This window comes from Eretmochelys imbricata, chromosome 1 (genome assembly GCF_965152235.1).
Source record: "Eretmochelys imbricata isolate rEreImb1 chromosome 1, rEreImb1.hap1, whole genome shotgun sequence".
NCBI lineage: Eukaryota > Metazoa > Chordata > Testudines > Cheloniidae > Eretmochelys > Eretmochelys imbricata.
Window position 1 is genome coordinate 345,085,436 of NC_135572.1, and position 24,777 is coordinate 345,110,212.

Genomic DNA, 24,777 nt, shown 5'->3' on the forward strand with positions numbered 1-24,777 from the left:
GAAGACTAAGGAGGGACATAACAGTTTTCAAGTACATAAAAAGTTGTTAAAAGGAGGAGGCAGACAAAGTATCCTCTGTGCTCTCTGAGGATAGAACCAGAATCAATGCGCTTAAATTGCAGCAAGGGCGGTTTAGGTTGGACATTAGGAAAAACTTCCTAACTGTCAGGGTAGCTGGAACGAATTGATAGTTGGAAGCACTGGAACGAATTGCCTTCGGAGGTTGTGGAATCTCCGTCATTGGAGGTTTTTAATAACACATTAGACAAACACCTGTCAGGAATGGTCTAGTTATTACATAGTCCTGCCTTGAGTGCAGGGGACTGGACTAGAGGACCACTTGAGGTCTCTTCCAGTCCTACTCTTCTCTGATTCTGATTGTGACCATGTCTAAGTCCTGTCTTTTATTTCTGATGGAATCTCTGGTGTTGACTCTGAACCTGGTTGTGGTTTTACTAGGTTTCTATTAGAAGGTTGATTTTAGATTGCCTAACTCAGGGGAAAAAATTGGTTATTTCATGATTTGTCCAGTGAGGGGTTTCTTACACACTCTCCTCTGAAGAATCTGGTACTGGCCCCTCTGCAAGAGACAGAATACTGGACTAGATGGACCACTGATCTGATCTGTAATGGCAGGTTCTATGTAATGTTCATTGACTCAGTGCCTCCATTCACATCTTATTGATTCTTTTGTCCCAATGCATTGACAATATATTAGCTTTGAAAGGTCCCGTAGAGAATACTGTATTGCTGATAAACATTGGCATACAAGGAAAACTTATTTTTTTACATGGTATCCTTCATACAAGTCCCAAAAAGCTTTACAGGGCAAGTTGGTCATAAACTCGAGAGAACAGTAAGGTTTGAATATGAATTTTAAAATCTGCTGACATGGAGGAAAGGGAGCAGGGGACAGATATTTCCAGTAGGTGGGGCAGCACCATTGAAATAGCAAAACTCGCCCCACTGTAGAAAGCAGCAGTCACAAGTAGTTAAATAAAAATGACCACATTTCAGTTGAAAAGCCTGTGTTATAAACCCCTCAAAAATAGAATTTGTAATGGAAATAGAAATGTGTCTGTGGTGGTACTACTAGGCACTGGTATAATAAGAGGATTGCATTCACTGCATTTAGAGTATCAACCAAATGATAGTGCATGACCTTTGTCATGTTTCATTAGGGGAGTTCTTTCCTAGGGGCTAATGCAGCGAGTTGCCAAGGGTTGACACAGCGTGGAACTTTACTCAGCCTGGCTCCAATAGCACTGGTTTCCCCAGAGGAGCTATGCTCTAAGACACTGTGGTTTCATTTATTCCAAGTAACGACTGAGCCAGTATGAAATCTCCACAAGAACAACATCACGTTGTTTGCATTATCATTGAGACATTACTCTACCAAACTCACAGATATTGTTTAGTGGTGAGTTTTGTCCTTTTCCATGACATAGATACAGAAATGGAGAAAAAGCTACATTCATTGGAGAAATTAGCTGAGAACTTAAGGGCACACTGTCAACTTGAAAATCATCCTTCTGTCTGAAAACATTTTACCTACCATCATTACAAGTTATATATAAGATTTCTATACCTGAAAATGATTAGAGGAGAAATTCTCTCTTTCTACTTTGTCCACAGTTCGTGTAGCGACAATTTCACTGTTTTCCCTGTGTAGTCATTTCCTCCTGTTGTGTGTGTGTGTGTGTGTGTGTCTTTGTCTTTCACACAACATAGAGAAATCTTGTTTAAAAATAAGCAAACGTGATCGTAAAATCACAAAAATTGGCAGAGGAGTAGAAGCTGAAACTACTATCAACTTTTTTTAAATTTACTAGAATTCAAGTTGATGCCTGTTTCAAAAGACAGTGTAATCTTTCACCTCATAGACTCTCTGATATTGTAATCAGTTGATTATTATTACTTGTATTATTTGTATTATGGTAGCACCTAGGGATCCACAGGCATGGACCACGACCCCATTGTTCTAGGCACTGTACAAACACAGAACAAAAAGACAGTCCCTGATCCAAAAAGCTTTCAATTCATGCAAAGCTGACCACCGCATCTATGTGAGACCCTGTTGACATCTGTGGATTCCAGTTGGGCTACCCCATGCCCACATTGATCAGACTGCAGGATTGGGGCCATAGATTGTAAACAAACAGCTGTATATTGTGAATAGTGCCTTACATTATTAAAACTGAAATAATTTTTAAAATACATTATTTTTTTGACCCTTTATACTTATTTATTAATATTTTGAAGAGAGTGTGTGTGTGTATTTTATTTATATATATATATATAAAATCCTTCATATATCACTTATCCTCTTGGATTGTAAGCACTGTGAGCCAGAGACCATGTCTTCTTGTGTATTGCCCTAACATATTGATGCTCCAGATTTTGAGAGATCTGGCCACTACTGCAATAGTATTGTTAATCATAGTAATACTTTGACTATTTATGTTCTGATTTACTTTTGTCTCAGATGGACAATGAAAACAATTTGTCAGTTTCACCTTTGTTGATACTCAGTTTCATTTCTTGCTTTCAATGTTCAATGTGTTAGGGTTTGCAGACACAGCAGGGGAATGTTTTATCTGTTTGTCATTGGAATTACAACAATTTTTGAAAATATATCTAGTATTTTAGGCTCTGTAAAAGCTTGTTTTTTTACAAAATCTAAGTTTTGGACCTGATTGACATTGTCCCCTTTAAAGCAGTTTGTTTTTATATATGTTTATAAAAGTTCAGGGTCCTCTTCTATTTTGCCAATATGATAAATGCCCACTGAAGGTTTAGGACTTCTTCATATCTCCTGTTTGCTAGCAGCCTGACAGACAAGATCATGGGACCAGAAGGCCCAGGAGGAGACCTGCAGTTCTCCACTAATGCCAAAATGAATATGGTGAACCGGCAGTTATAAATATCTACCACTCATGAGGCTTAGTTCAAAGTTCACCATTTATTGTACTGCAGATTTTCTGTATGTGACATAAATGAGATGTAGACATTCTCTCTCTTTCTCAGGTTTTTTTAGGCAGTTAATCAATATAGTATCTAGGCACAAAATAATATTTTTAAAGATAAACACACAGAACATTGAATTGACCTCTGGCCTTGCCCTCCCAGTTTTGGCCACTTTAACTTCAGTTTTTTGTTGTTGTTGTTTTCATTCTCCTCCTCCTCTTTCCCCTCTCCTTCTCAATTTTGATAAGACACTTTAAAAAAATGGTACCTCTTATTTTAGTCTTCACAGAAAAATATTGCACTGCTAACCACGTGGATAAACTTCCTGGCCCCAGAGACTGGGTGCAGATTCTACAGGATCAAATTAAACTGGCAAGAAGACGGTTAAAAAGAGGCTCAGGTGAGCATGACAATGTCCGAAATAGCAACTTAGCATAAGACTGAAGTCATAGAGCCTGATGTTTTTCAGAGGTCAGCTGAGCACCCACTGCTCCCTTTGACTTTAATTGTCGTTGTGAGGGCTCAGTACCTCTGAAAATGAAGCCTGTACGCTTTTGGCATGTTACCGCTAGAATGCAAGATGTGGTGTTTTGAATGGTAATAGTCTTAAAGTATGTCTTCACTCTAGAGTTAAGTCAGACTCTTTCTCAGGTGTTGCCTCTAAGCCCTTCCTGTCCACCATACACACAGCCATCTCACCTGAGTTTAGTGGTGCTTTAAGCTAGCTTCCCAGCTGGGGCTATAGACTACTAGAGGTTAGGGGCTGCTTTCACTCGTGCTGGTAACCTGCCCACTTCTCAGTGAGGACACAGGCTAAATTTCTCAAATGCTGAGAGTCCTCCAGTACCTTTCCACAATTCTCCCCCATGCGCCCAAAGGGACAGACAAGTTCTCCCACAATTCACTGAGAGAATCATAGAGCTCAGTTTACTGCAGCCCAAAGAATCATAGGATCAGAGGTGGATTACTGTTTTATGGGGCCCTGGGCCAGGGCAAGTGGGGACCCCTTCTCACCCCTTCCACTTGCAGTCCCCCCTCCCACTGGCACTCCTGCTGGGGAAATGGGTGTGGGGTTTGCCCCACCCAGCACGGGGATTGGGGCACGGGGGCTTGCCCCGCTCCGCCCGCCTGGTGCTCCTGCCGGGGAGCGGGGTTGGAGGGCGCAAGCTTCCCCCACTCCCCGGCAGGAGGTCCGGGTGGGCGGAGCGGTGCAAGCCTCCATGCCACATACCCGCTCGCTGGCAGAAGCGCCTGGCGGAGGGGGTTGGGACACGGGGGTGCCCAATTGGCCTGGGCATGGGCCTCATTGGCTTAGTGGCTAATCCGCCACTGCATAGGATATGTCCCCAGAAATCTTAGCACCTGACCCCCATTGTGTGAGGCACATCATTTGCATCACACCAATAACCCTTCCTTACAGCCACCTTTCTTAGGACATGGCTACACTGGAAACTTCAAAGTGCTGTCGCAGGAGCACTCCCATGGCAGCGCTTTGGAGTGCGAGTGTGGTCGCGCGTGAGCGCCGGGAGAGAGCTCTCCCAGAGCTCCTGGTAATCCACCTCCACAAGGGGTTTAGCTCCGAGCACTGGGAGCGCGGCTTCCAGCGCTCGGAGCCTGTTTACACTAGCGCTTTAAAGCACTCTGACTTGCTGCGCTCAGAGCGGTGATTTTTCACACCCCTGAGCAAGCAAATTAGAGCGCTATAAAACATAAATGTAGCCAAGCCCTTAGTTTGCTTTCTTTTTTTCTCTCTTCCTGCTCCTCGCTGCAAATAAGTGCATTGTTTCTGCTGGTTTAAGGAACAAGGAACTAGATGAGGCACTGAACCCAATTGTCTGATATGACAGTATAAAGCTCTAGGCTTCTGGGCCAACTGGAGTTATTCTAACCTGTTGAAATTGTGTGTGTTTATGTATTACCCTTTTTTTAAAAAAATTCCATAGTGAATTCTAAAGGTTGAATATTCAGCTGGCCAAAGAGTATGAGATAGATCATGGCAGATGAATGAACTGTTGCCGTTTGCTGGATCCATGCACCAAAGAGCCAACATTTTCAGTCCTGAGCTTTGTCTGTAGCATTCGGTTAGGCAAGTATCTGAGGTAACTGTGCAAAAGCTGAGGCATTCTTTTATCACACAGTTCTGTCAACACCATGGGAAGTACACAGAAAAGTGTAAGGTTGTAAAAGAAAGGAGGAGGTGAAATAGAAGCAAAAAGGAGGAAAGAAGTGCAGATCATTTGCTAGCATAAAATAATGCCCCTCTTCAAAAAAGGTGAGTTTACCAAATCCCCTAGACTATCAAGCCGACTCTCTGCCCTTGAACATGAGGTTATGAGGTGAGCTTGCTAGTGAGTATCATCAGATTGCTTGTTGTTGTACAGCAGCATCCTTTCCTACCATTGATGGAGGCTTCAGAAGGCTACCTATTCCTCCTCGACTGGAAGAAATATACTATGGTGCAGTTCTTCAGTGACATGAAGATTCATAGATTCATATGTGCAGTGAAGGAGGCAGGCAGGGAGAGAGACAGGGGGCCCTTGGGGTGTCTGCAGAGATGCAGAACTTTGTGGATAACTCCATTGACCTAATTTGATTTAGTTTGTTTTGAATATATTTTCAACATTCTTGTTTGCTTTTTTTCGTGTGCCTCTCCAGGATGTTAGCTAGTGCTGCAGCTCTACCGTGGGAGTTAGCAGTGACTGTACAGGTTTTCTTTTAAAGAGGGGCCACCAGGAACCGCCTCCACCTATGCTCTTTCCCCAGTATTGGGGAGCCTAAGTGGAGAATGCTGCATCTCAGCCTTAGCGGTAATAGGCTTCCTATGAAAAGATGAGTGAAACTGAGGCCAGTATACTAAACTAAGTGGGATACTAACTATGCCTGCCGAGAGATGAGAACCAATCAACCCAGTGTGTGGCTGGACAATGAAAAGAAATACGGTAACCCATTAGTCCCATTTTCCAGTTACTATACGGAAGCTGAATTGTTGTAAAGGCTCTTTATTTTACATTGTTTCTTATATTCTACTGTATTTTTTTTCTACTGGCCCTTCACCTACATCCCAATCTCTCTGGGTCTGGTTGTCCTCTCGCTTAGGCCTTGTCTAGACACAGGTTGTACCAGTATAGTTAAAGTGGCGCTATCTCCCCAGAGTGGATGCAGTTATATTGGTATAACGATGCTTTATACAAGTTTTTAGCTATTCCCGTATGGAAAGGGGAATAATATATACTGGTATAACTTCATCCCTACTAGGAGTTGTGCTGTAAAACAATTTTTTTTTTAAAAAATTACACCCTTAATTGACATACACTGGCACTAAAACTAAAAACTGTCTGTAGATCTCTAAACTTGTAAATCAGGAGTAATTCCACTGAAGTCAATGGAGTAGAAGTAGAGTAAGTGAGAGGAGAGCTAGGCCGGGAGGTGAAATTCTGGCCCTTTCAAGTTAATGACAAAACTTCCATTGACTTCAGTGAGGCCAGGATTTCATCTTCCATATGTGGTTGCTTTTTTTTCTTCCTTGTTTACTTCATCCTCAGTTCTGACATCATCACAGAACTATGTAATAATCTTCCTAGCACAACATGCTAACAAAAGAGTTCTCAGAGCAGAGCTGTAGCACCTTGGGGCTAATTTCTTTCTTGCTTCCAAAATGCTGCTTCATGTTTTAAAACCAGATCTCTATTCTCGCTTTAAAACTTTGCATAATGAACGTAGTGCCTGGGAAAAGTGCTGGTCTATTTGGCGATCCCAGAGACTGACATTCATTATTAGGGAGCACAGATATGCAGCTGGTGTTGGCCGTGCAAGCTTCCCCCACACTCCACCTGCTGTGGAGAGACCAAGGTTAGCAGTCTGTACTCTCCAGGAGTGAGAGTATAGGCTGCTAACCTAGTACCAAAGGCAATGCTTTGTGATGGGGATGCTTTGCCATTAGAACACAAACTGGAGTTTGGTCTGAATTCTCAGGCCCATATCCACAAACGTATTTAGGTGATTCATTCCCATTGACTTCAGTGTGCCTCAGTTGCACCAGTTTACTTAAATGTGTGATTTTTAAATGTACAGTGTTGTTGTAGCCATGTTGGCCCCAGGATAGTAGAATGACAAAGTGAACGAGGTAACATCTTTTATTGGACCAACTTCAGTTGGTGAAAGAGACACGCTTTCGAGCTCCGCAGAGCTATTCTTCAGTACTGGGAAAGGTAATCAGAGTGTCACAGTTCAATATAAGGTGGAACAGATGTTAAGCATAAGGAGTTTACACAAGTTGCAAGAAACTGTTCAAAATGAAGTTGGCAATTAAGATCTTTGTGGCATAGGACAAAGGAGAGAGAGTGGGTTACAAACTGTTGTCATGAGACAGTGTCTCTATTGAGTCCATGATTTTTGGTGTCTAGCAGAGTTATGAATTTAAGCTCCCAGGCTTGTGTTTTGAAGGTGTTATGCAGCTTTCCTTTGAGGACAAGGACTGAGAGGTCAGATGTAGAGCGATCATTTTCTACAAAGTGTTCGCCCGGGGGCGGGATAGGGTGTTTTTGTCTTTTATCATTTTTCTCTGTGAGGTCATTCAAGAGTGTAGTGATTGTCTAGATTCACCCACATAGTTGTTGTTCTTGCATTTGATGCACTGGCTGAAGTACACCACCTTGTGATAGTCATGTGTAGGACCATGGATCGTGAAAGGCATGTTGTGGGAAGTATTGATCATCACAGCAGTGGAGATATGGCTGCAGGTTTTGCATCTATTGCTCTGGCAGGCTTGACTTTGAATTGGTGTGTCCTGGTCTTGTGGGTAGCTTACTTCTGATGGTAAGCTTAGTGAGGCTGCGGGTGTTGTTTGAAGGCCAGAAATGGGAGTTCAGGAAACCCTGGTTTCTTGCAACATGTGTTCTTTCATCAACAGAAATTGGTCCAATAAAAGATATTACCTCACCCACCTGATTTTTAAGTTAATTTATGCAACTTCTAGTGCAGACACTCTTAAATCAGTTTAAGCTCTGGTCTACACAGTTTTTGTAGTGCTTTAACTATACTGGTATAGAAACAGATTTAGTTACACTAGTACAACCCTATAGTTATAGCTGTATACATGTGTAGGAATAAACTGTAAGACACCTTTTTTATTGGTATAACTGTGTCCACCGATGTAACTGTTTCCATACAAAATCACACCCCCTACTGAAATAGTTGGATCAGTCCATAAACAGTGTAGTCCAAATCAGAGGGATTGTCTACATAGAAAAATTTATTCAAATTGAGGTAGTGTGTGTAATTAATTAAAGAATGACTATTCCTGATTAACTCTATGTGTGGGTGCTCTGATTCTGGAATAACTCCCCATGTATAACTCCCTAGACGTATCCTAAGGGCATGGCTACACTTGCAGATGTAGAGCGCTGGGAGTTAAACTAGCCTTCCGAGACCGCAGCAGGGAAAGTGCTGCCCTGTATTTACACTGTCAGCTGGAAGTGCACTGGCATGGCCACATCAGCAGCTCTTGCAACGCCACAGAGAGCAGTGCATTGTGGTAGCTATCCCAGCATTCAAATGGCTGCAACGTGCTTTTCAAATGGGGGGGAGGTGGTGGAGTGTGACAGGGAGTGTGTCGTGTGTATGTGGGGGGAGAGAGAGTTGGTTTTTGGGGTGCTGAGAGTGTGTCAGCATGCTGTCTTGTAAGTTCAGAGAGCAGCAGACCCCCGTCCCCCTTGCCTCTCTCTCTCTCTCTCTCACACACACTCACAGCAAGCAGCATTCCACAGTAATGGTTGCTTTGTCCTGGAGCAGATAAGCAGCCGGCTGTCAGAAACAGAGCTTTGAAAGGGGATAGCCTCATTCCTATAGCCGAATTCAAAACAATGACAAGAGTGGCCACTTGACTTAAGAGGATTATGGGATGTTTCCGGAGGCAGATCAGAGCGCAGTAATGCAACACCTCGTTCACACTGACTCCCAGGCCTTTCAGCCAAGGTGCAGCAAACATGCTTCTCATGGAGGTGGATTACCAGGAGCCCTCCAGCTGCAGAGTCCAGGTGCTCTACATGCCTTGCCAGTGTGGACGGGTTGGGAGTTAGGGCGCCTGGGGCTGCTTTAATGTGCTCTAACTTTCAAGTGTAGCCAAGCCCTAAGTTCCAAGGTGCCTAAAGATCTTATTTGCAATTGAGTTAAGCTAAACTGGTTTAAGATTTTGTTAAACTGATATAAGAGTGTCCACATTGGTGGGTTGCACCAATTTAACTAATTCAATTTCTAGCTAAGCTGGTGCACAAACTGTGTGTGGACAGGCTTGAGACCACTGTTTTTTTTTCACAAATGCCACCAAAAGCCGTTTGGCCCCTTCTGAGTTGGGCTGAATTTGAACTGCTGACTTGAAAGGGAAAGGCTCTCTATTCCATTACCAATCCTCTGATGCATTCAGTCCACCCTCTGACTGGGTTTTCTATTTAGGCCAAGTAGCTATTTGCATGTCCAAATGATGACAAATTATGTTCATGTGTAATCTTCCATGCTCAATCCTGTGGTTTAATAATTTGATAAGATAATGATGTAAACACCAGTGTATTCCCCTAGCTGTCTGTGGCAGTAATACCTTGAGAACTCCAGCAAATGGATGGGGAGGATCTGCTTTAGTGCTGCTTTCTTTAGTATTTACCCTCTTGAGTATTTTCAAATTAAATGATATTCTGATCACAGGATCATAGATGTTGTCCAGCTTCAACCTTATTTATCATATTTGGCTCATTTCCTAGAATTAGGTACAGAATAGTCTCTGACTGGGAAGGCTAATCAACAAACTGTTTTTTAAAAACCCCTGTTCTCTCTCTAGAAAAAACTTCCCCTGGGTAGGTTTTGAAAGGTTGTTATCCTAATACAAATAGAAATTAATTTAAGGTTAGCATCCGCTATAACATTTTTTCATAACTGGAAGTAGTCTTATTTTGCTCTGGATTTTTCTCAGTCCCATTAGATTATTGCCCTAGATCTGAGACTTGGGTTTTTTCTTTTAATTTGCTAGATCTGAGAATAAAGCTGTCATTGCCATTAAATTTTTATTGGCCTTGTTCAGTCTTTTCAAATTTCACAAGTTGGCTGTCACAAGGGAGGAAAAAAGACTTTGAGATTAATGTTACAAATAGAAGTTATAATTAAAATAAAATAGCATGATAATATTCTTCACCTTTGACTATTGGTCCCACTTCATACAATTGGCATGGCCAAAAAAAATCCACATGTTTGTATGCATTCTGGGGCACTGGATCATATTGCCAGTTTTATCCCCTCCACAACATCTAGGCTCAGCTCTCTGCAGCTGCTGGAGAAGAAGAAAGCTTCAGCTGCTGGCCAGGGAAAGAGGGACATGAAGTTGAGGGAAAATCAAATGTATACATTTCCCTTTTTAGAACAGGATAAATTACAATGCAAATTGCATTGTGATTTACAGCTGCCCTGACCAGCAGTAGCTCCCATCGTGTAGTCTTGCCATGCTACAAAAGGGGAATATGGCTAGGTGGTTAGTGGACCAGCCAGCGACAACACAGCCAGAGACGCAGCTGTTGGCGCAGAGATTTAAGGAGGGCCATGAATGGGCTAGTCTCAGCAGGAAACAGCCCTGCTGTTCTCATCATCTCTGCATCGAAACCTTCTGGCTATTCCACTCTATCTCCAATAATAAAAAAATGGGGCATGAGCCACACATCTCTTGTGATAAGTCCTCTCTCCCTTTTCATGCCTTGAAAAGGATCTGAGCCATTATTTAATGGCAGTATGTTGCTAAAAGCCTCCATATAGACAGGAATGCTGGTACAGTATGACTAAATGCTCCTAAAGCACAGCGTGAGTAAGAGCTCTTCATGCAATATGATTTTACTGATTAACTCAAAAACCTTTAAATACCGTACATAATAAAGGAAAATGAAGCGGCACTATGAAATCTGCTCAAACTTTTCAGGTGTGATTGGCGTGAAGTAGTCACCTGACATGATGGTAGTAGTTGCATCATTGTACTATTGTTTATTTTAAACATTGCCTGATTACAATGGAAAATGCTGGGGGCGAGAGGAGAAATTTTTTTAACAATATTAAATCCATGCTGGACTGTGCTGTCTCTCCCACCCATGTGTTGAGACCTCCACTCCATCATTACCGCATCTTCCTATGTCTCATGTGGTATTCTTCTCCCCTTCTGTTTGTGTCTTTGCCCCTCCTCTCAGTCCTCTGCTTTCTCTGGTCCTCTCTTCATGATATAATTAATACACAAGGCATCTGTGTCTTGTGAGATAGCAGATTCTTGCTAGTGCTGATTTATGTTTAGCAGCAGACGCAAGGGCAGATAGTATGTTGGATGGTAATCACAGGAGTAACATTATGCATTCCCGGCCAGTATTTTATCTAGATTAAGTAGAATAAAGACAGCAGAACTAATAAGGGCAACCTCTCTATTAACCTCTTCATTCCTGCACATACATGCTTCTGTGCAAGCAGCAAAATAGCAGGTGCACATTTACCAGACAGGTACATTCCGCAGTAGCAAAGTGATTTTGGAAAAAGGTCTGAAGGACATGGCTACAGGAGTGTTTACAGCAGTTACCAAACTATTTCTAAACAAAGAATATAAGAGAGTTTCAAAATTCCAATGAGAGGGTCTAATCCTGCTTGCCTTGTCATGCAGGTAGGCTCATTGAAGTCAAGACAAGTATGATTTGGCTCATGGCCAATGGATGTGGTGTTTGAAGGCAAACCACATCTTCCTGTTTAGAATGGAATGTGGAAGGGTGATCTGCCTCAGCATTTGTAGGGTCAAGGTGTTCATTACTAATTTGTGAACTTGAACTTAGCTTGACATGCTTCCCCAATAGTCATCTGAAACATCTTCTGTTGGGAGCCAAGGGAGCTCACTGGATGAGGGCTCTGAAATAGACTGTTTAATGTTGGCTCTGAGCAAGTCATAGTGCTTTAATACCTTCAGCTATTTAAAAAGTAAACTAATTCTTGTTTTCAGTGAGTTTGGTGCTGTTTGACAACACTGTTAAGTAGGGTGACCAGATGTCCCATTTTTATAGGGACAGTCCCGGTTTTTGGGCCTTTTTCTTATATAGGCACCTATTACCCTCTACCCCGTCCCATTTTTTCACAGTTGCTATCTGATCAACCTACTGTTAAGGGTAATCAGCACAAACGACCCAGTTAAGGACCGTGCACTGAATTTGGTTATTCAATATATCTGTATTACTTTGGCCAGTTTTTGATATCTGCGAAGTCGGGGGCACACTACAGTGGGAATGTACCCATTGCTTTATGACCATGATCCTCTTGGGGAAAAAAAATATATAAATATCAATATATAAGGAGTGGTACATGAAATAATAGTACAGAGATGGTGTATTGGAGCTCCTGCTTACTCTTCTTGCCACTAGAGATTAAAATCTTAGCAGTGTTCAAAAAAGATGTAGAAATTTGTGTGTGTAATGAGAACATCTGAAGTTACATTAGATGGGGTGTAGAGCCTGATCCAAAGCCCACTGCAGTCACTGACAAGACTCTCTTTGGCTTCAGTGGGCTTTGGATCAGTCTTGTAAATTCTCATGCTTCAGGACATAAGCCAGCAACTAAGGGCCAGATTTACAAAGGGATTTAGGTGCCTAAAGATGCTGATAAAACCTACTGGGTTTTACAAAAGTGCCCAAGTGAATTTGACACCTAACTCCCATTGACTTTCAATGGGAATTAGGGGCCTAATCTACCCAAGTAGGTTCCAGTCTGCATCTTTAGGTGCCTAAATCTTTTTGTAAATCTGGCCCAAACTGATTAGGGTTAGGAAAAAAATCACTTTGGGCAGGCTATTACATAGTGGTCACATTCGGGGATTCTTGCACCTTCCTGTGAAACATCTGATACTGGCCACCATTGGAGACTGAATACCAGGGTCAGTATTACCACTGGTCTGATCTGGGATGGCAATTGTTATGTTAAATTTACAAAATTATTGTAAGCTTCCTATATCAGCAGGAGTTTGAGTTCTTCAAGGGGGCAGTGTATTACTCCCATTCAATGGCCAGCACAACTGCAAATTAATACCCAGACTACCTTTCCTAAGTTTGCATTTTTATTATATGACATTTTCGCACAAGCAGTGACTGTTTAGCTGGATGCTAGCAAATTGCACATGAGAAGTGTAGATAGAAAATGCAAAAGCACTCTATGTAGCTTTTTAATCATATTCCTTTATTCAGTAAAAGTAATGAGATTTCTTGTTTATATTTGTAATCAGCAGAGACGACTGACTGCGATGAGAAACTGGACATTTCTCTACTGCAAACAGGTAAAATGCATTAAGTTTTTTATCAGGTTCCACTTCTTTATTTATTTATTTTGCATAAAGCAGTTTTCAATATTCTAGGTATGGCATATACAGTCTGGGTAATCTGCATACAAGGCCCAGATGTCTAAGATTTGAATGCCTAGTGGTTGAAAAAAAAAAAAAGAGAGGGAGAGAGAGAACATGCACCAGAATTTCACTATTTTTCCCTTGATTTCCTATTCATAAAACCTCCAGTTTGACAGTAACGGCTAAGTGACACAAACCAGTAAGTGATCTTCATGACTCCAGATGGCAACTTGTGCTCATTCATGATATTTCTGGGTACTTTCAAAATTCTTGACACAACATTACTTCCAAGGACTGGCAAAGTAATTTGTATCATAGTGTATTTCAGTTCTGCATTGGTGTACTACTAGCAATAATATCTTGGGTTTACAAAGAGATTGCAAAGCTCTTTATCTGATATGGAAGGATCACTTTTAACCCCACCCCATTCCCTCAAAATGCACCCACCCCTTGAGTCAAACATGACAGTTTAACAGCAAACAGCAGTACTATGCAACAGTCTAGGGCAGGAACTGATGAAGATTTCCATGTGCAATTGAAACTTCTAGTTGGAATTTAAGTAGGTAGGCCAAGATTTTTTTTGGTGATTTTTTTTGAGTGCTGCACTTGAGATACCCTACCAGGACCTGACTGTTAGAAAGTGCTGAGCACATATCCTCCGAAAATCAGGTGTTCCAAGTTGGGCATTCAGAATAACTAATCATTTTTGAAAATCTTGACTATATAGATGGTAATTACCTATGTTTTAAAATTTCACCAAGATGCAGCTTAATACCGCTAGACCCGAGAAAAATGTGGTAAAAGTCTTGAATGATCAGGACCTTGGGCTTACAGTTTCTCCCTCAGATTAATACAATATAGTGAATACTAATGAAAAAGACTCCTTGGAAATTAGTCACGCAATGTCTGTAAAGAATAAGTGTAGACTGTTTACTGCTAGCAATTGCTATATCCAGGGCAGTACTTTAACAGCAGCTCCCCACAGTGCTGTAATGTACCCTACAAACACTCTGTGGTGGTCATGAGAGCAGTATTGCGACACTTGACCCAGCCCACTATCTTCCCAATAACTCTACATAAGGCTTGTGATGGGTCTTCAGACATCCTCAGTGCTGAGGTGCTATGGGTTGGAGCATGAACTGCTAGCAGTGAGGCACTGGTGGTTGAAATCCTGTTGTCAGACCATGTGGAGTTATTCAGGAGCAGGACCAGGACCAAGCAGCTATAGTCTTGTTCATGGGGGGCTGGGAGCACATGCTACCTGATCGGAGCTGCAGTGCTGCTTTCTTAGCTACCGACTGAGCATTTCATGGTACTAGTTTGATAACAGATGCAGGAAGCTCTGGTTTTAAAGGTCTCTTCCAAGTGACATCCTGTTTGTTTCTGTTATCAGGGATGGAAGCAATTCTAGTAAAGGAGAACCCTAATAAATGTTATGTTATTATGCAGTGTTATCTTTTCATTGCTCTGGTAAATTTATTCAGTACCAGAATTATTTTATTGGAGCCTAATGTGGTTTCTACAGTATTTCACATCTTACATTATTGGTGAAAATGAATGTGATGCATTGAGACAGCCAGATTAGTAAAGAGAGAAGATTTCCATCCTGGGGATCTTATATTCTCTTTTCTGCAGGATTTCCAGTGTGTATTTTTGAATGTGTGCAGACTGCATGCCCATATACCTTTGAATATGCATGTGTGCACAATTCTAAGGCTTAATATTTGTCTTGCAGTATATATATCTCCCTGGGATCTGTGGGAGGATGCCTAAATTGACAGTGGAATAGTCATTTTCTTTTTCAGATTGTGTGTGTGGAAGGAAAAAAGGTGAACTCCAAAGGCTTTCAGCCAAGCATTTGAATTTCACACATTATTATATATGTACAAGTGACTTTTATAGAATGACAGGTTTCAGAGTAGCAGCCGTGTTAGTCTGTATCTGCAAAAAGAACAGGAGTACTTGTGGCACCTTAGAGACTAACAAATTTATTAGAGCATAAGCTTTCATGAGCTACAGCCTAGTTCGTCGGATGCATAGAATGGAACGTATAGTAAGATATAGATTTTTTTCTCCTGCTGATAATAGCTCATCTTAACTAATTAGCCTCTCACAGTTTGTATGATAACTTCGAACGTATCTTTATGTCAGGTTTCAGAGTAACAGCCGTGTTAGTCTGTATTCGCAAAAAGAAAAGGGAGTACTTGTGGCACCTTAGAGACTAACCAATTTATTTGAGCATAAGCTTTCGTGAGCTACAGCTCACTTCATCGGATGCATACTGTGGAAAATACAGAAGATGTTTTTATACACACAAACCATGAAAAAATGGGTGTTTATCACTACAAAAGGTTTTCTCTCCCCCCACCCCACTCTCCTGCTGGTAATAGCTTATCTAAAGTGATCACTCTCCTTACAATGTGTATGATAATCAAGGTGGGCCATTTCCAGCACAAATCCAGGTTTTTGATTAAGTGAGCTGTAGCTCACGAAAGCTTATGCTCAAATAAATTGGTTAGTCTCTAAGGTGCCACAAGAACTCCTTTTCTTTTATCTGTGTGTGTGTGTGTGTGTGTATATATATATATATAATCTTACTATATGTTCCATTCTATGCATCTGATGAAGTGGGCTGTAGCCCAAGAAAGCTTATGCTCTAATAAATTCGTTAGTCTCTAAGGTGCCACAAGTACTCCTGTTCTTTATATAATGTATCAGTAGTTAATATTATACCATTCTTGGGACTAAATCAGTTTAAGTGATATACAGCCAATATAATTATGGTAGTTATAATAAAGGTTACTGAAGTAGGGAGCCAAAATAGATGCCTTCCATCGAGGAGGCTGGTAAAGGAGGTCGATATAACCTTTATAGCGATCCTCACCTGTAGATTAGATTCCCTTGTACAATAGCTGGTTTTCAGCAGGGATGTCACTGGCGGATCATTTAAGGAGAGTCTCGGATGTGATCTTTTCAGCTGGCTTGTGTGTTTAAATTGCAAGCTCTCTGGGGAAGAGGCGCTCTCGTACTGTGTGTTTGTTCAGTGCCCTGCACAATGGGGCCTTGATCTCTGGAGGGGCCTCAAGGCAGTACCATAAGACAAATAATAAATCAATAATGGTCAAGGGCAAACTGATTATGTTAGTCTTCCATGATGTAGAGAAAACCTTTGACACAGAGTTTGAATAGGATTACTTGAAGGGAGTGCTGCAGGAAGTGGGACTGGGAGCAAGAATGGGATGCTGAATCTATTTATGGTGTGTATATTTAAAACGTTTATTACCTGGGTATCCAAGAACTGGACAAAATTGGGACACAAGAGAGTCCAGAGCAAGTGAATTGAATAAGGTTTGGATAAACATGGACAAATCAGATGTCTTTAAGCTGCATAGAGGGATGACTCAGAGGTGCCCATCACCCCTTTCTTTGTCCCTGCGGAAAAAATAAAAAAAATCTGAACATGGGGGATACAGGCTGAGGAATCCCAGTATACAGAGGGGTTTAGATCCCTTAGCCTTTGTGCATACAGTTAGGGAAATCCTGGACGTACGATTTCCTGTGTTAAGATAATATGACATCCAAAGGTTTCATTATTTTTCATTATTTTTAAATCCTAAAACCAAGGAAGGATTTTTTGCCTAGCCATATTTCTGTGTTTAGGAGCACAAATCGTGTTGTGGTTAAAAAGTATCTTTGATGCTAATTATTCCCTTCTGCTTAAAGGATTTAATGAATTGGGAGACCTTGAAAGTGAACCAGAAGAATTATGGCTGTTAAATTTTAACTTATCAAAAACTTGGGTTTTGTTTCAAACTTTGTGATTAGGGTCCCGTAGAAAATATTGGTAGAGTTACATATTCGCTTCAGCATAGGCAAAGACTGCCTAGGACCTGCCAAAATCCAAACTGTAGGGACCTGTATTGAGGGAGACCAGGCAGCCAGTGACCCTGATTGGTATCTTGGTGGTGTGGAGACCATGACAGATGTTGGATAAACATTGAGCAGAGTGAATATAGGGCACCCCATTAGGATCTTTAACTTTCCTACTTAAGGAATAGTGGCTATGACAAAAGAGTTTTGATCCTGTCATATGATTTACACTGCATATTTGGAATTAGTGAGGATTAACGCCAGTCTGACTCACTTTCCTAAAATATCAAACGGGAACAAATCTAAGCCAACCTCAGCACTGGTGGTTATATATCTTTAGCCAAAACATTACACACTAAGGATGTGTATGTCCAGGGATGCTACAAGGTCCTCTTTAAGCCCCAGCACTCTGCACTGGAGTGAATTTCAAGCTGTGAAAGAATTTGAGACCACTAATAGGAGTACAAATCCCAGTCTTTGGGTCCCAGGGAGATACAGCTTTGTGAAAAGATGGGAACAATCTCTTGCTAAAGAAACAGATAAGAAAATAACTATGAGCCAATCCTGTAAGGTCTGCCTCCTTTTCTCTTGGAATACAATGTGAAGAAAATGCTTAGAAACCTCTTCAAACCCTTAAATATAAATCCCTTTATTGTAATATAATTCTTTATCCTTTCAGTGCATGATTCTACAAGTCCTCCCTTTTCATCTTGTTGTATTTGCCTCTTACACTGATTGATGTCTGTCTCGTATATACGCTGTGTTCTTACTTCTATAGTTGTAATTCTTCTGTCCATCTTCCATTGTTCTGTTTAAAAATATACTTTAATGTGGTTTAAAAAAAGATGTGATATAATCATGCAACTTATCTCTGGTTTTTATTCTACCATATGCATTTACAGTATCATGATTTTTCAAGTTTTCCAAAGAATAACCCAGAGTACATACTGTAGGCTTAAAATTCATGTGGTGCTTTGTTCACCTCTTTAGAGCCATATAACTTCAAAGATCTAAGCACTGTAGTGCAGTTTGTACGATATTCTAACACTTTACACCTCACTTCATGTGTTCTGCATTTTGCTAGCAAAACCTCTATTCACAAATTCAATATATAATAGGATCTTTTTTTAGACAACTAAACTGATACCCAACAATGGCCATCTAAACACACAGATAATTCAGCAACCTCACAAGTACTATATTTGAGTCTCTGACTACTTATCTCATGTAGGTTAATTTGGAACACAATTTTAGGAAATAACTGAATTGGTATAATTTTTTCTAATTTATTTAAATCCTCTCTTTCTTCAGGTAGCATTCTTGAGATCACAACAGATAAGCTGGTCGACTCAAAACCAGATTTTTCTGCTTAAATTTTACTTTCTGCCTCAATGTTTCATTAGCAGATATAAACATCCTTCAGTTTGAATGGCATTCCTGCAAGATCCGTGTAGGCATTTCAGCATACTTCAAGGTGTGAGATGTTCCGTGCAGTTTTCCCTTCAAGTTTGCGTTTTCACCTATTTTTAATGAAACATGGGATAATAAAGCCACCAAATTGTTTCAAGATTTTCCATCATAATTAGAAATGATTTTTTTTCAATATCCAGTACATTGTCTAATTAGTGTGGTATCCACTGCAACTGAATAAATTCCCTTGCCTTTGTTTTTCTTCATGATTGTATTTTCCCACATGATTGTATGCATGCTAACTGTATTTCATCTTCAATTATACAGAAGTAAAATAAAACAGTTCAGGGAGCTGTGATGGAATCTCCCCCCTTCATGGGTCCAGGAAGCTAATAAGAATGTTTGGTTAGGGGGATTGGTTAGTCCTCTATTGTTCGGAAGACCCACTTTTCCTTTTTGCTCACCATTTGACTATGTTTGAAGAGAGATGGTACAAACTGCCTGTCCTACACTGTCTAAATAACAATGCTCACACTGTATTTGACCACAGGGAGACTAGAGCAGGGTACATGCTGATAATGTCCGTTCTAGTGGATAGTATACAGAATGTGTTTGTGAAAGGAGTTGGAGTTCCCAGCCAGTTTCTGGTGCAGTGGTTCTCCAGCATTTTCACTTCATAAAATCTTCCTGCCCCACCTCCTCTCCAGCCTCTCCGAATCCCCCACTGCCTGGTTCTCAAAACATTTTATTTTGTAGACCACCAGGAAAAGGGTTCATGGAGTCTACTCATCCACAGACCAGGGTTTGAAAACCTGTACAAACCACTGCCATTTACTGGCACTCTATTGTCAGTCTCAGCAGTTAGGATGAGTGAATTGACCAAGTGATTGAACTACCCTCTCACCCTATAAGCGGCCCCTTTAGGTCAGGACTGAGGCTTACTGATGTGGCAGGGTGGGGAAAATTGCACTGCTGCTTCTTATGCAACATCTCCTGCTGCCCTCTGCACCTTTAACTCTGCACCTTCACCAGCACTAAATTCACTTTAAAAAAAAAATAGAGAGAAAAAATATAGAACATATCTTATCCCACAGATAGATTGATCACCAGCCAGTTAACTAATAGCGTGCATTTTCCTGGAACGCTACAGAGTGCAGTAGCCTTTGCCTTCGTGTTTCGTTTTTCCTTTGTATATTTTCAGCCCATCATGATGCTTGGTCCTTGAAACTATTTGGTCTTTTTTATCGAGTGTGTTAACAGAAGTGCTATTACAGAGAGTGGGACTGTTTTCAAAATATTTAAAGTTTTTTGCTGCTTTTCGCAAAGAAATACTTGTCATGATCATTAGCTAGCATAAAGACAGGCGGCCTGATTGTCACAACTGCTGAATGCCTGCAAATAACACTGAAGCCAACAGGAGCTACTGATTCTCAGCACCATTGAAAACCAGGCTTTTGATCTTTCCCCTCCCATTTAAAAAAATGTACGATTAAAGGTGATGATGTTCTCTTTAAAACTGTGGACTATATCGAATGTGCACTGCAGACCTTAAAGAGCATTTCCTTCAAAGGCTGATGTGACTGCTTCCCTCCTGGCCTGGATTTCTAAGCAGGGCTGTGGCAATCTACAGCCTGGGCAGCAAATCTGCCAGGTACATGTCACAACCCTTAGCTGATGGAATCAACATTTTGTAAATTTTAAAAAATTGCATTTTGTGTTTACTTACTGTGACTACTGTTCAGACTTTCTTCAGCAATCTTTTTATGGGGTTTATTAGAAAAATCATTCCATGTTTAGGTAAAGCATCTCAATCTTCTGTATATATGTTTTATTAATATGTAAATATTTAGATATTTTTAAATTACTATGTTCTTAATAAAACAACAAGGGGCTAGTTGTGAAATGGTGTATAATGTTGTGTTGTGTTACCAATCTCTGGGAAAACCCTCTTTGTCAGTTCAGAAAAGAAAAACCCACAATAAATTACTTTAATTGAACATGTGTCTTCTGTGTTATGTACTAGATGTCCGTATTTCAGAAGGGGGTACCCGTTAATTCAAAGATCTTTATTAATATTTTAACAGCCTTGTACAAAAAAATGGCATTTGCAGGGAAGCTTATGGAAAAACCCATAGCAATCAGATTTTCCCAACTACCTGAATTTTGAACTATTTCGCCTGCCAATCAGAAAAATGGCTATATGAAATCTCATAAGTATTAAGTGCTGATATGCTTGAAGTCTAATTTTAATTGAATTAGTCGCCTTTATAATCTTCACTTAAAAGGTTAAGATCCGCTTCTATGGAAACAACACATAGGAAAGACAAACCACTATTCGTAATGCAAAAGTAGTGGCTACAACATATGTCTTCATAACTTATTACAGTAGAACACCAGAGTTATGAACTGACCGGTCAACCACACACCTCATTTGGAACTGAAAGTATGCAATCAGGAGCCAAGACCCCACCCCCACCCAAAAAAAAAGCAAAAAAAAAAAAGCAAGTACTGTGTTAAATGTCAACTTCTAAAAAAATAAAGGGAAAGTTTAAAAAAAAATGTAACAAGGTAAGGAAACTGTTTCTGTCTTGTTTCATTTAAATTAAGATGGTTAAAAGCAGCATTTTTCTTCTGCATAGACGTTTCAAAGCTGCATTAAGTCAATGTTCAGTTGTAAACTTTTGAAAGAACAACCCTAACATTTTGTTCAGAGTTACGAACAACCTCCATTCCCGAGGTGTTCGTAACTCTGAGGTTCTACTGTATCACACCTCATCAAACATTGTTTAGCCATAGAAAATATTTCCTGTGAAAACATGTTCATTAGTAATAATCAATCAATTACAATGGCCTATTGAAATGAATGTGCAGCCAGCCACACCTTGTCTGTTTTATATAGTAGCACCTGTGAGGAATTGTATAGTAAAACGTCTCATGGTCATTCTGTTATAGATCTCAGAGGTTGCATTGAGCTTCTGAAATCTTGCATGCCTGTACAGAGCTTGAATCCGTTAAATGACTTTTAATTGTAGAATATCTTTTTAAAAATTGTTTAGCTGTGTTCACTTCTGTCTTCCAGGTAATTAAATTGGTTTCCGATCCAAATGTATTTCATAACTCCTACCATGAATGCTCATCGAGCTTGATGGAACAAATCACAAACACATTAGTAACTTTGCTGAACTGCCCTGTGCTGTACTACTTAGGTTGTCTCAGTGTGATTTGAGTTTGTTTTAATTTTGTCATCTTTTGTTTTTAAATGTATCTAAATATGAAATGTAAACTTCTAAAAATATTTTTACAAAACCTAAATTGGAGCTTAAGCTACATGACCAGTGTTGTCATTATACCATCAAAAGCCAATGCATGGTCAATCTTGCTATCTACTATACAAATAAATATCAAATGTTATTGTAGGGCTGCCATTTCACACAGTTGAGACAGCTATGTAAGTGCTAGCAAACAAGCTAGCCACCTGTGCTTCAATTAAAACGTCAGCGACCAGTGCCTTGTTATTTGACTAATATGTTCATCTAAGCTATTTACAGGACACTAGAGATTATTACTTTGGGGGAAAATCCTTGTGCAGCTTAACAGGAAAAGGATATCCTCTCTGTAACATAAAAGGAAACGCGAGCCTGAGCTTTATAAAAAATGTATTAATTGCAAGACCAGAAGAAAACCATCTGAAGTGTAAATGCCTTTGGCGTGTTGGTTCAGAGGAAAAGGCTGTCTGAGCCTTTGGGATATTAGAAAAACTGTATGAAGATAAACTTTCACACTCTTCGGATCTGCTCCACAGCACCTGAGAACAATTCAAGAGCTGGACCAAAGAAAACACATCAGTCGTAAATTTCATAGAATTAATTTGTGGCGGGGGCAGGAGGGTTCAGAACTTCCCACCAGCTCTACCAAAATCTGATGATTTCATATTGGAAAGGGAATTTCTTCTTAGCTGGGAAAAGGAGGTGATGAGGTCCAGGGGATAAAGCACTGCACTGGAATTCAGGAGATCTGGGTGTCATAGATTAGGTCATCTGCACCTGCATTTTTCTCTCCATGGTCCAGCAAGGGCACCCACTGTAGGCTTCAGACTCCCCAGCTATCACCTCTCTTGGGTGAAACCTGTTTCTCTCTCCCTCCTGACTGGAGTATTTTCCAGGCTGCAGTTCTCTGCCTACAGTGTGATATTCCCACCAAGCCAGACTGCTGGAGAGGCCAGCGTCTGTGCTTTGCTTTCTCTCGGAAGGCTCTGAACAGTGTAATTGCCAACAGTCACAGGTTATCTCACAGCTCTTTCTAAGCAAGCATATTTATTCCTAAGGTGAAAGCATTACAGAGAAAATATATCAAAACAAAAGAACCTAAAAGTATGCTAATGAGATCACCCCATCTCCAACAAGGGCTCTGATAGGAGTCAGTCCTTCAAACCCCACAAAGGGGTTTCTCTGTGGTCAGTTCATGCCAGCTTTAGCTCAGAACTAGCACCTCAATGAATAGCTCAGTTTTTCCTTTATACAGGTTGGCCTCTGATATTGAGCCTTTGGGAACAAGTAATCATCAGACTATGGTCCTCTTCTCCAGGTCTAGCTCTGAAAGGGGCTGGGTTTGCTTAACAAGAGGTGGGGAATTTGCATTCACCTCCCTCTAGAGGTTCCCCAGGCAAATCACTTGACAGTGTCCCAAAACTCCATTCTTGTCTGGCCCATTGTTCAGGACAGTCCTTTGAGGTTCATAACACTTCCCTGTGTTCACATCACCTCTCCTCCCTAAAGAGACACATAATCCTGGCCCACAATAATAGATAACCTTTGCATTAAATACAACGGACCCCTAAAATGTTTCAACTTAACTCAATAAGGGTTTTTCAAGGATATTGCAGGAAATTGCCACATCTGGCACAATGGGTTCAAGTTCCAGCTCTGCCACTCCTTTGCTGGCAACATTGGGCAAGTTATTTTCTGCTCTGTGCCTCAGTTCCCCATTTGTTTAAAAAAAAAAAAAAAAAAGGGGGGGGGGGGAGATAATGATACTGACTTCTTTTGTAAAATGCTTTGAGATCTACCGAAGAAGTGCACTAGCTAGAACAGCCTGGTATCATCATAATTATCTTCCTTTTGCAGACTGCTGTGAGATCTCCGGTTGGAAAGCACTAAATAGGAACATTAAATGGTGGTGATGTTGCTGTTATTATAAGAACTAGTGATTATTGCCATAGAACCAGACCTGACGGTGAGGAGATTCCTTCACTCACTGGAACAAAGGCAGAGCTGTCAGTCAGTAGGGTGGCCATTGGAGAGACCCCCTTTCATGAAACACTCCAGAGCAAGCCAATTCCAAAGCTGTAGCAACGATGAACTCCTGCTCTGTCAGCCCCGACCCTGTGCAAAGCCTTAGCTATTCGAGGAAATCAATGGTTTTGTCGCAGCTGAGACTGGGTGCGCAAACAAAGTCTGGCCACACAGATGCTCACCAAAACCCAGACAAATGGCGGTTCACGCTCTGGGGACGTGTCAGCAAAGAATGGGGGCTTGCGTTTGGCCTGGTGCTCCTTGCCACCCAGGGAATCTTTCACAGCCTGGCTAGCAGAGGCAATACATGGGGGGGAGGTGCATGCGAAGTCACGTGCCCCACCCCCACCCCCCGCAGTTGCTGCTTGGCTTGTACTGAGCATGCTCACACCAACTGAGCATGCTCAGTAACAAATGCTGAAGCTGCTGCCCTCGTTCTGCTCCCCAACTACCTGCAGGTACGGGCAGGGCCAGCCCTGGACTAAATGGCACCCCAGGGGAGGAGCGTCTTTGGCACCCTCCCCCTTCCCCCCCGAATTCATTAAACTTTTGAATTGCTTATTTTTAACTGCATTTGTAGCTCATTTTACAACTTTGATGCCCGATTCGCATGCGTGATTTATCCCTGTCATATAAGAGGATAAATTTGGATGCTAGGATCTGTACATCTGTATTTTATTCATGCCATATATAAGCAAATAAAAAAAAATGTTTCCTCTAAGCTTATAGAAACTTTTTAATTTTAAGAATAACTGAAATGTACTAACATCAAGATATTGGACTGTGTCCCGACATTGGGTGGACCAATCTTAAATAGTGCTACAGTAGGTGACAGCGTTAATATGTTAACCC

General features: G+C 41.0%; 1 protein-coding gene across 4 annotated transcripts in view; it reads left to right on the forward strand.

Annotated features, from left to right (window-relative positions):
• The window catches only part of BEND7 (BEN domain containing 7), a 56,822-nt gene extending 36,191 nt beyond the window's left edge, over positions 1 to 20,631 (forward strand). For 2 of the 4 annotated variants that reach the window (XM_077836420.1, XM_077836437.1), the window contains exons 7-9: positions 3,248 to 3,367; positions 13,241 to 13,288; positions 18,536 to 20,631. In XM_077836420.1, the coding sequence (XP_077692546.1) occupies positions 3,248 to 3,367; positions 13,241 to 13,288; positions 18,536 to 18,597 (230 nt within the window). In that variant the 3' untranslated portion in view covers positions 18,598 to 20,631. Of the gene's footprint in view, positions 1 to 3,247; positions 3,368 to 13,237; positions 13,289 to 18,535 lie in introns of all 4 variants that reach the window. The other 2 variants (XM_077836410.1, XM_077836428.1) reach the window with 1 other exon arrangement.
• The last annotated feature ends 4,146 nt before the right edge of the window (positions 20,632 to 24,777 follow it).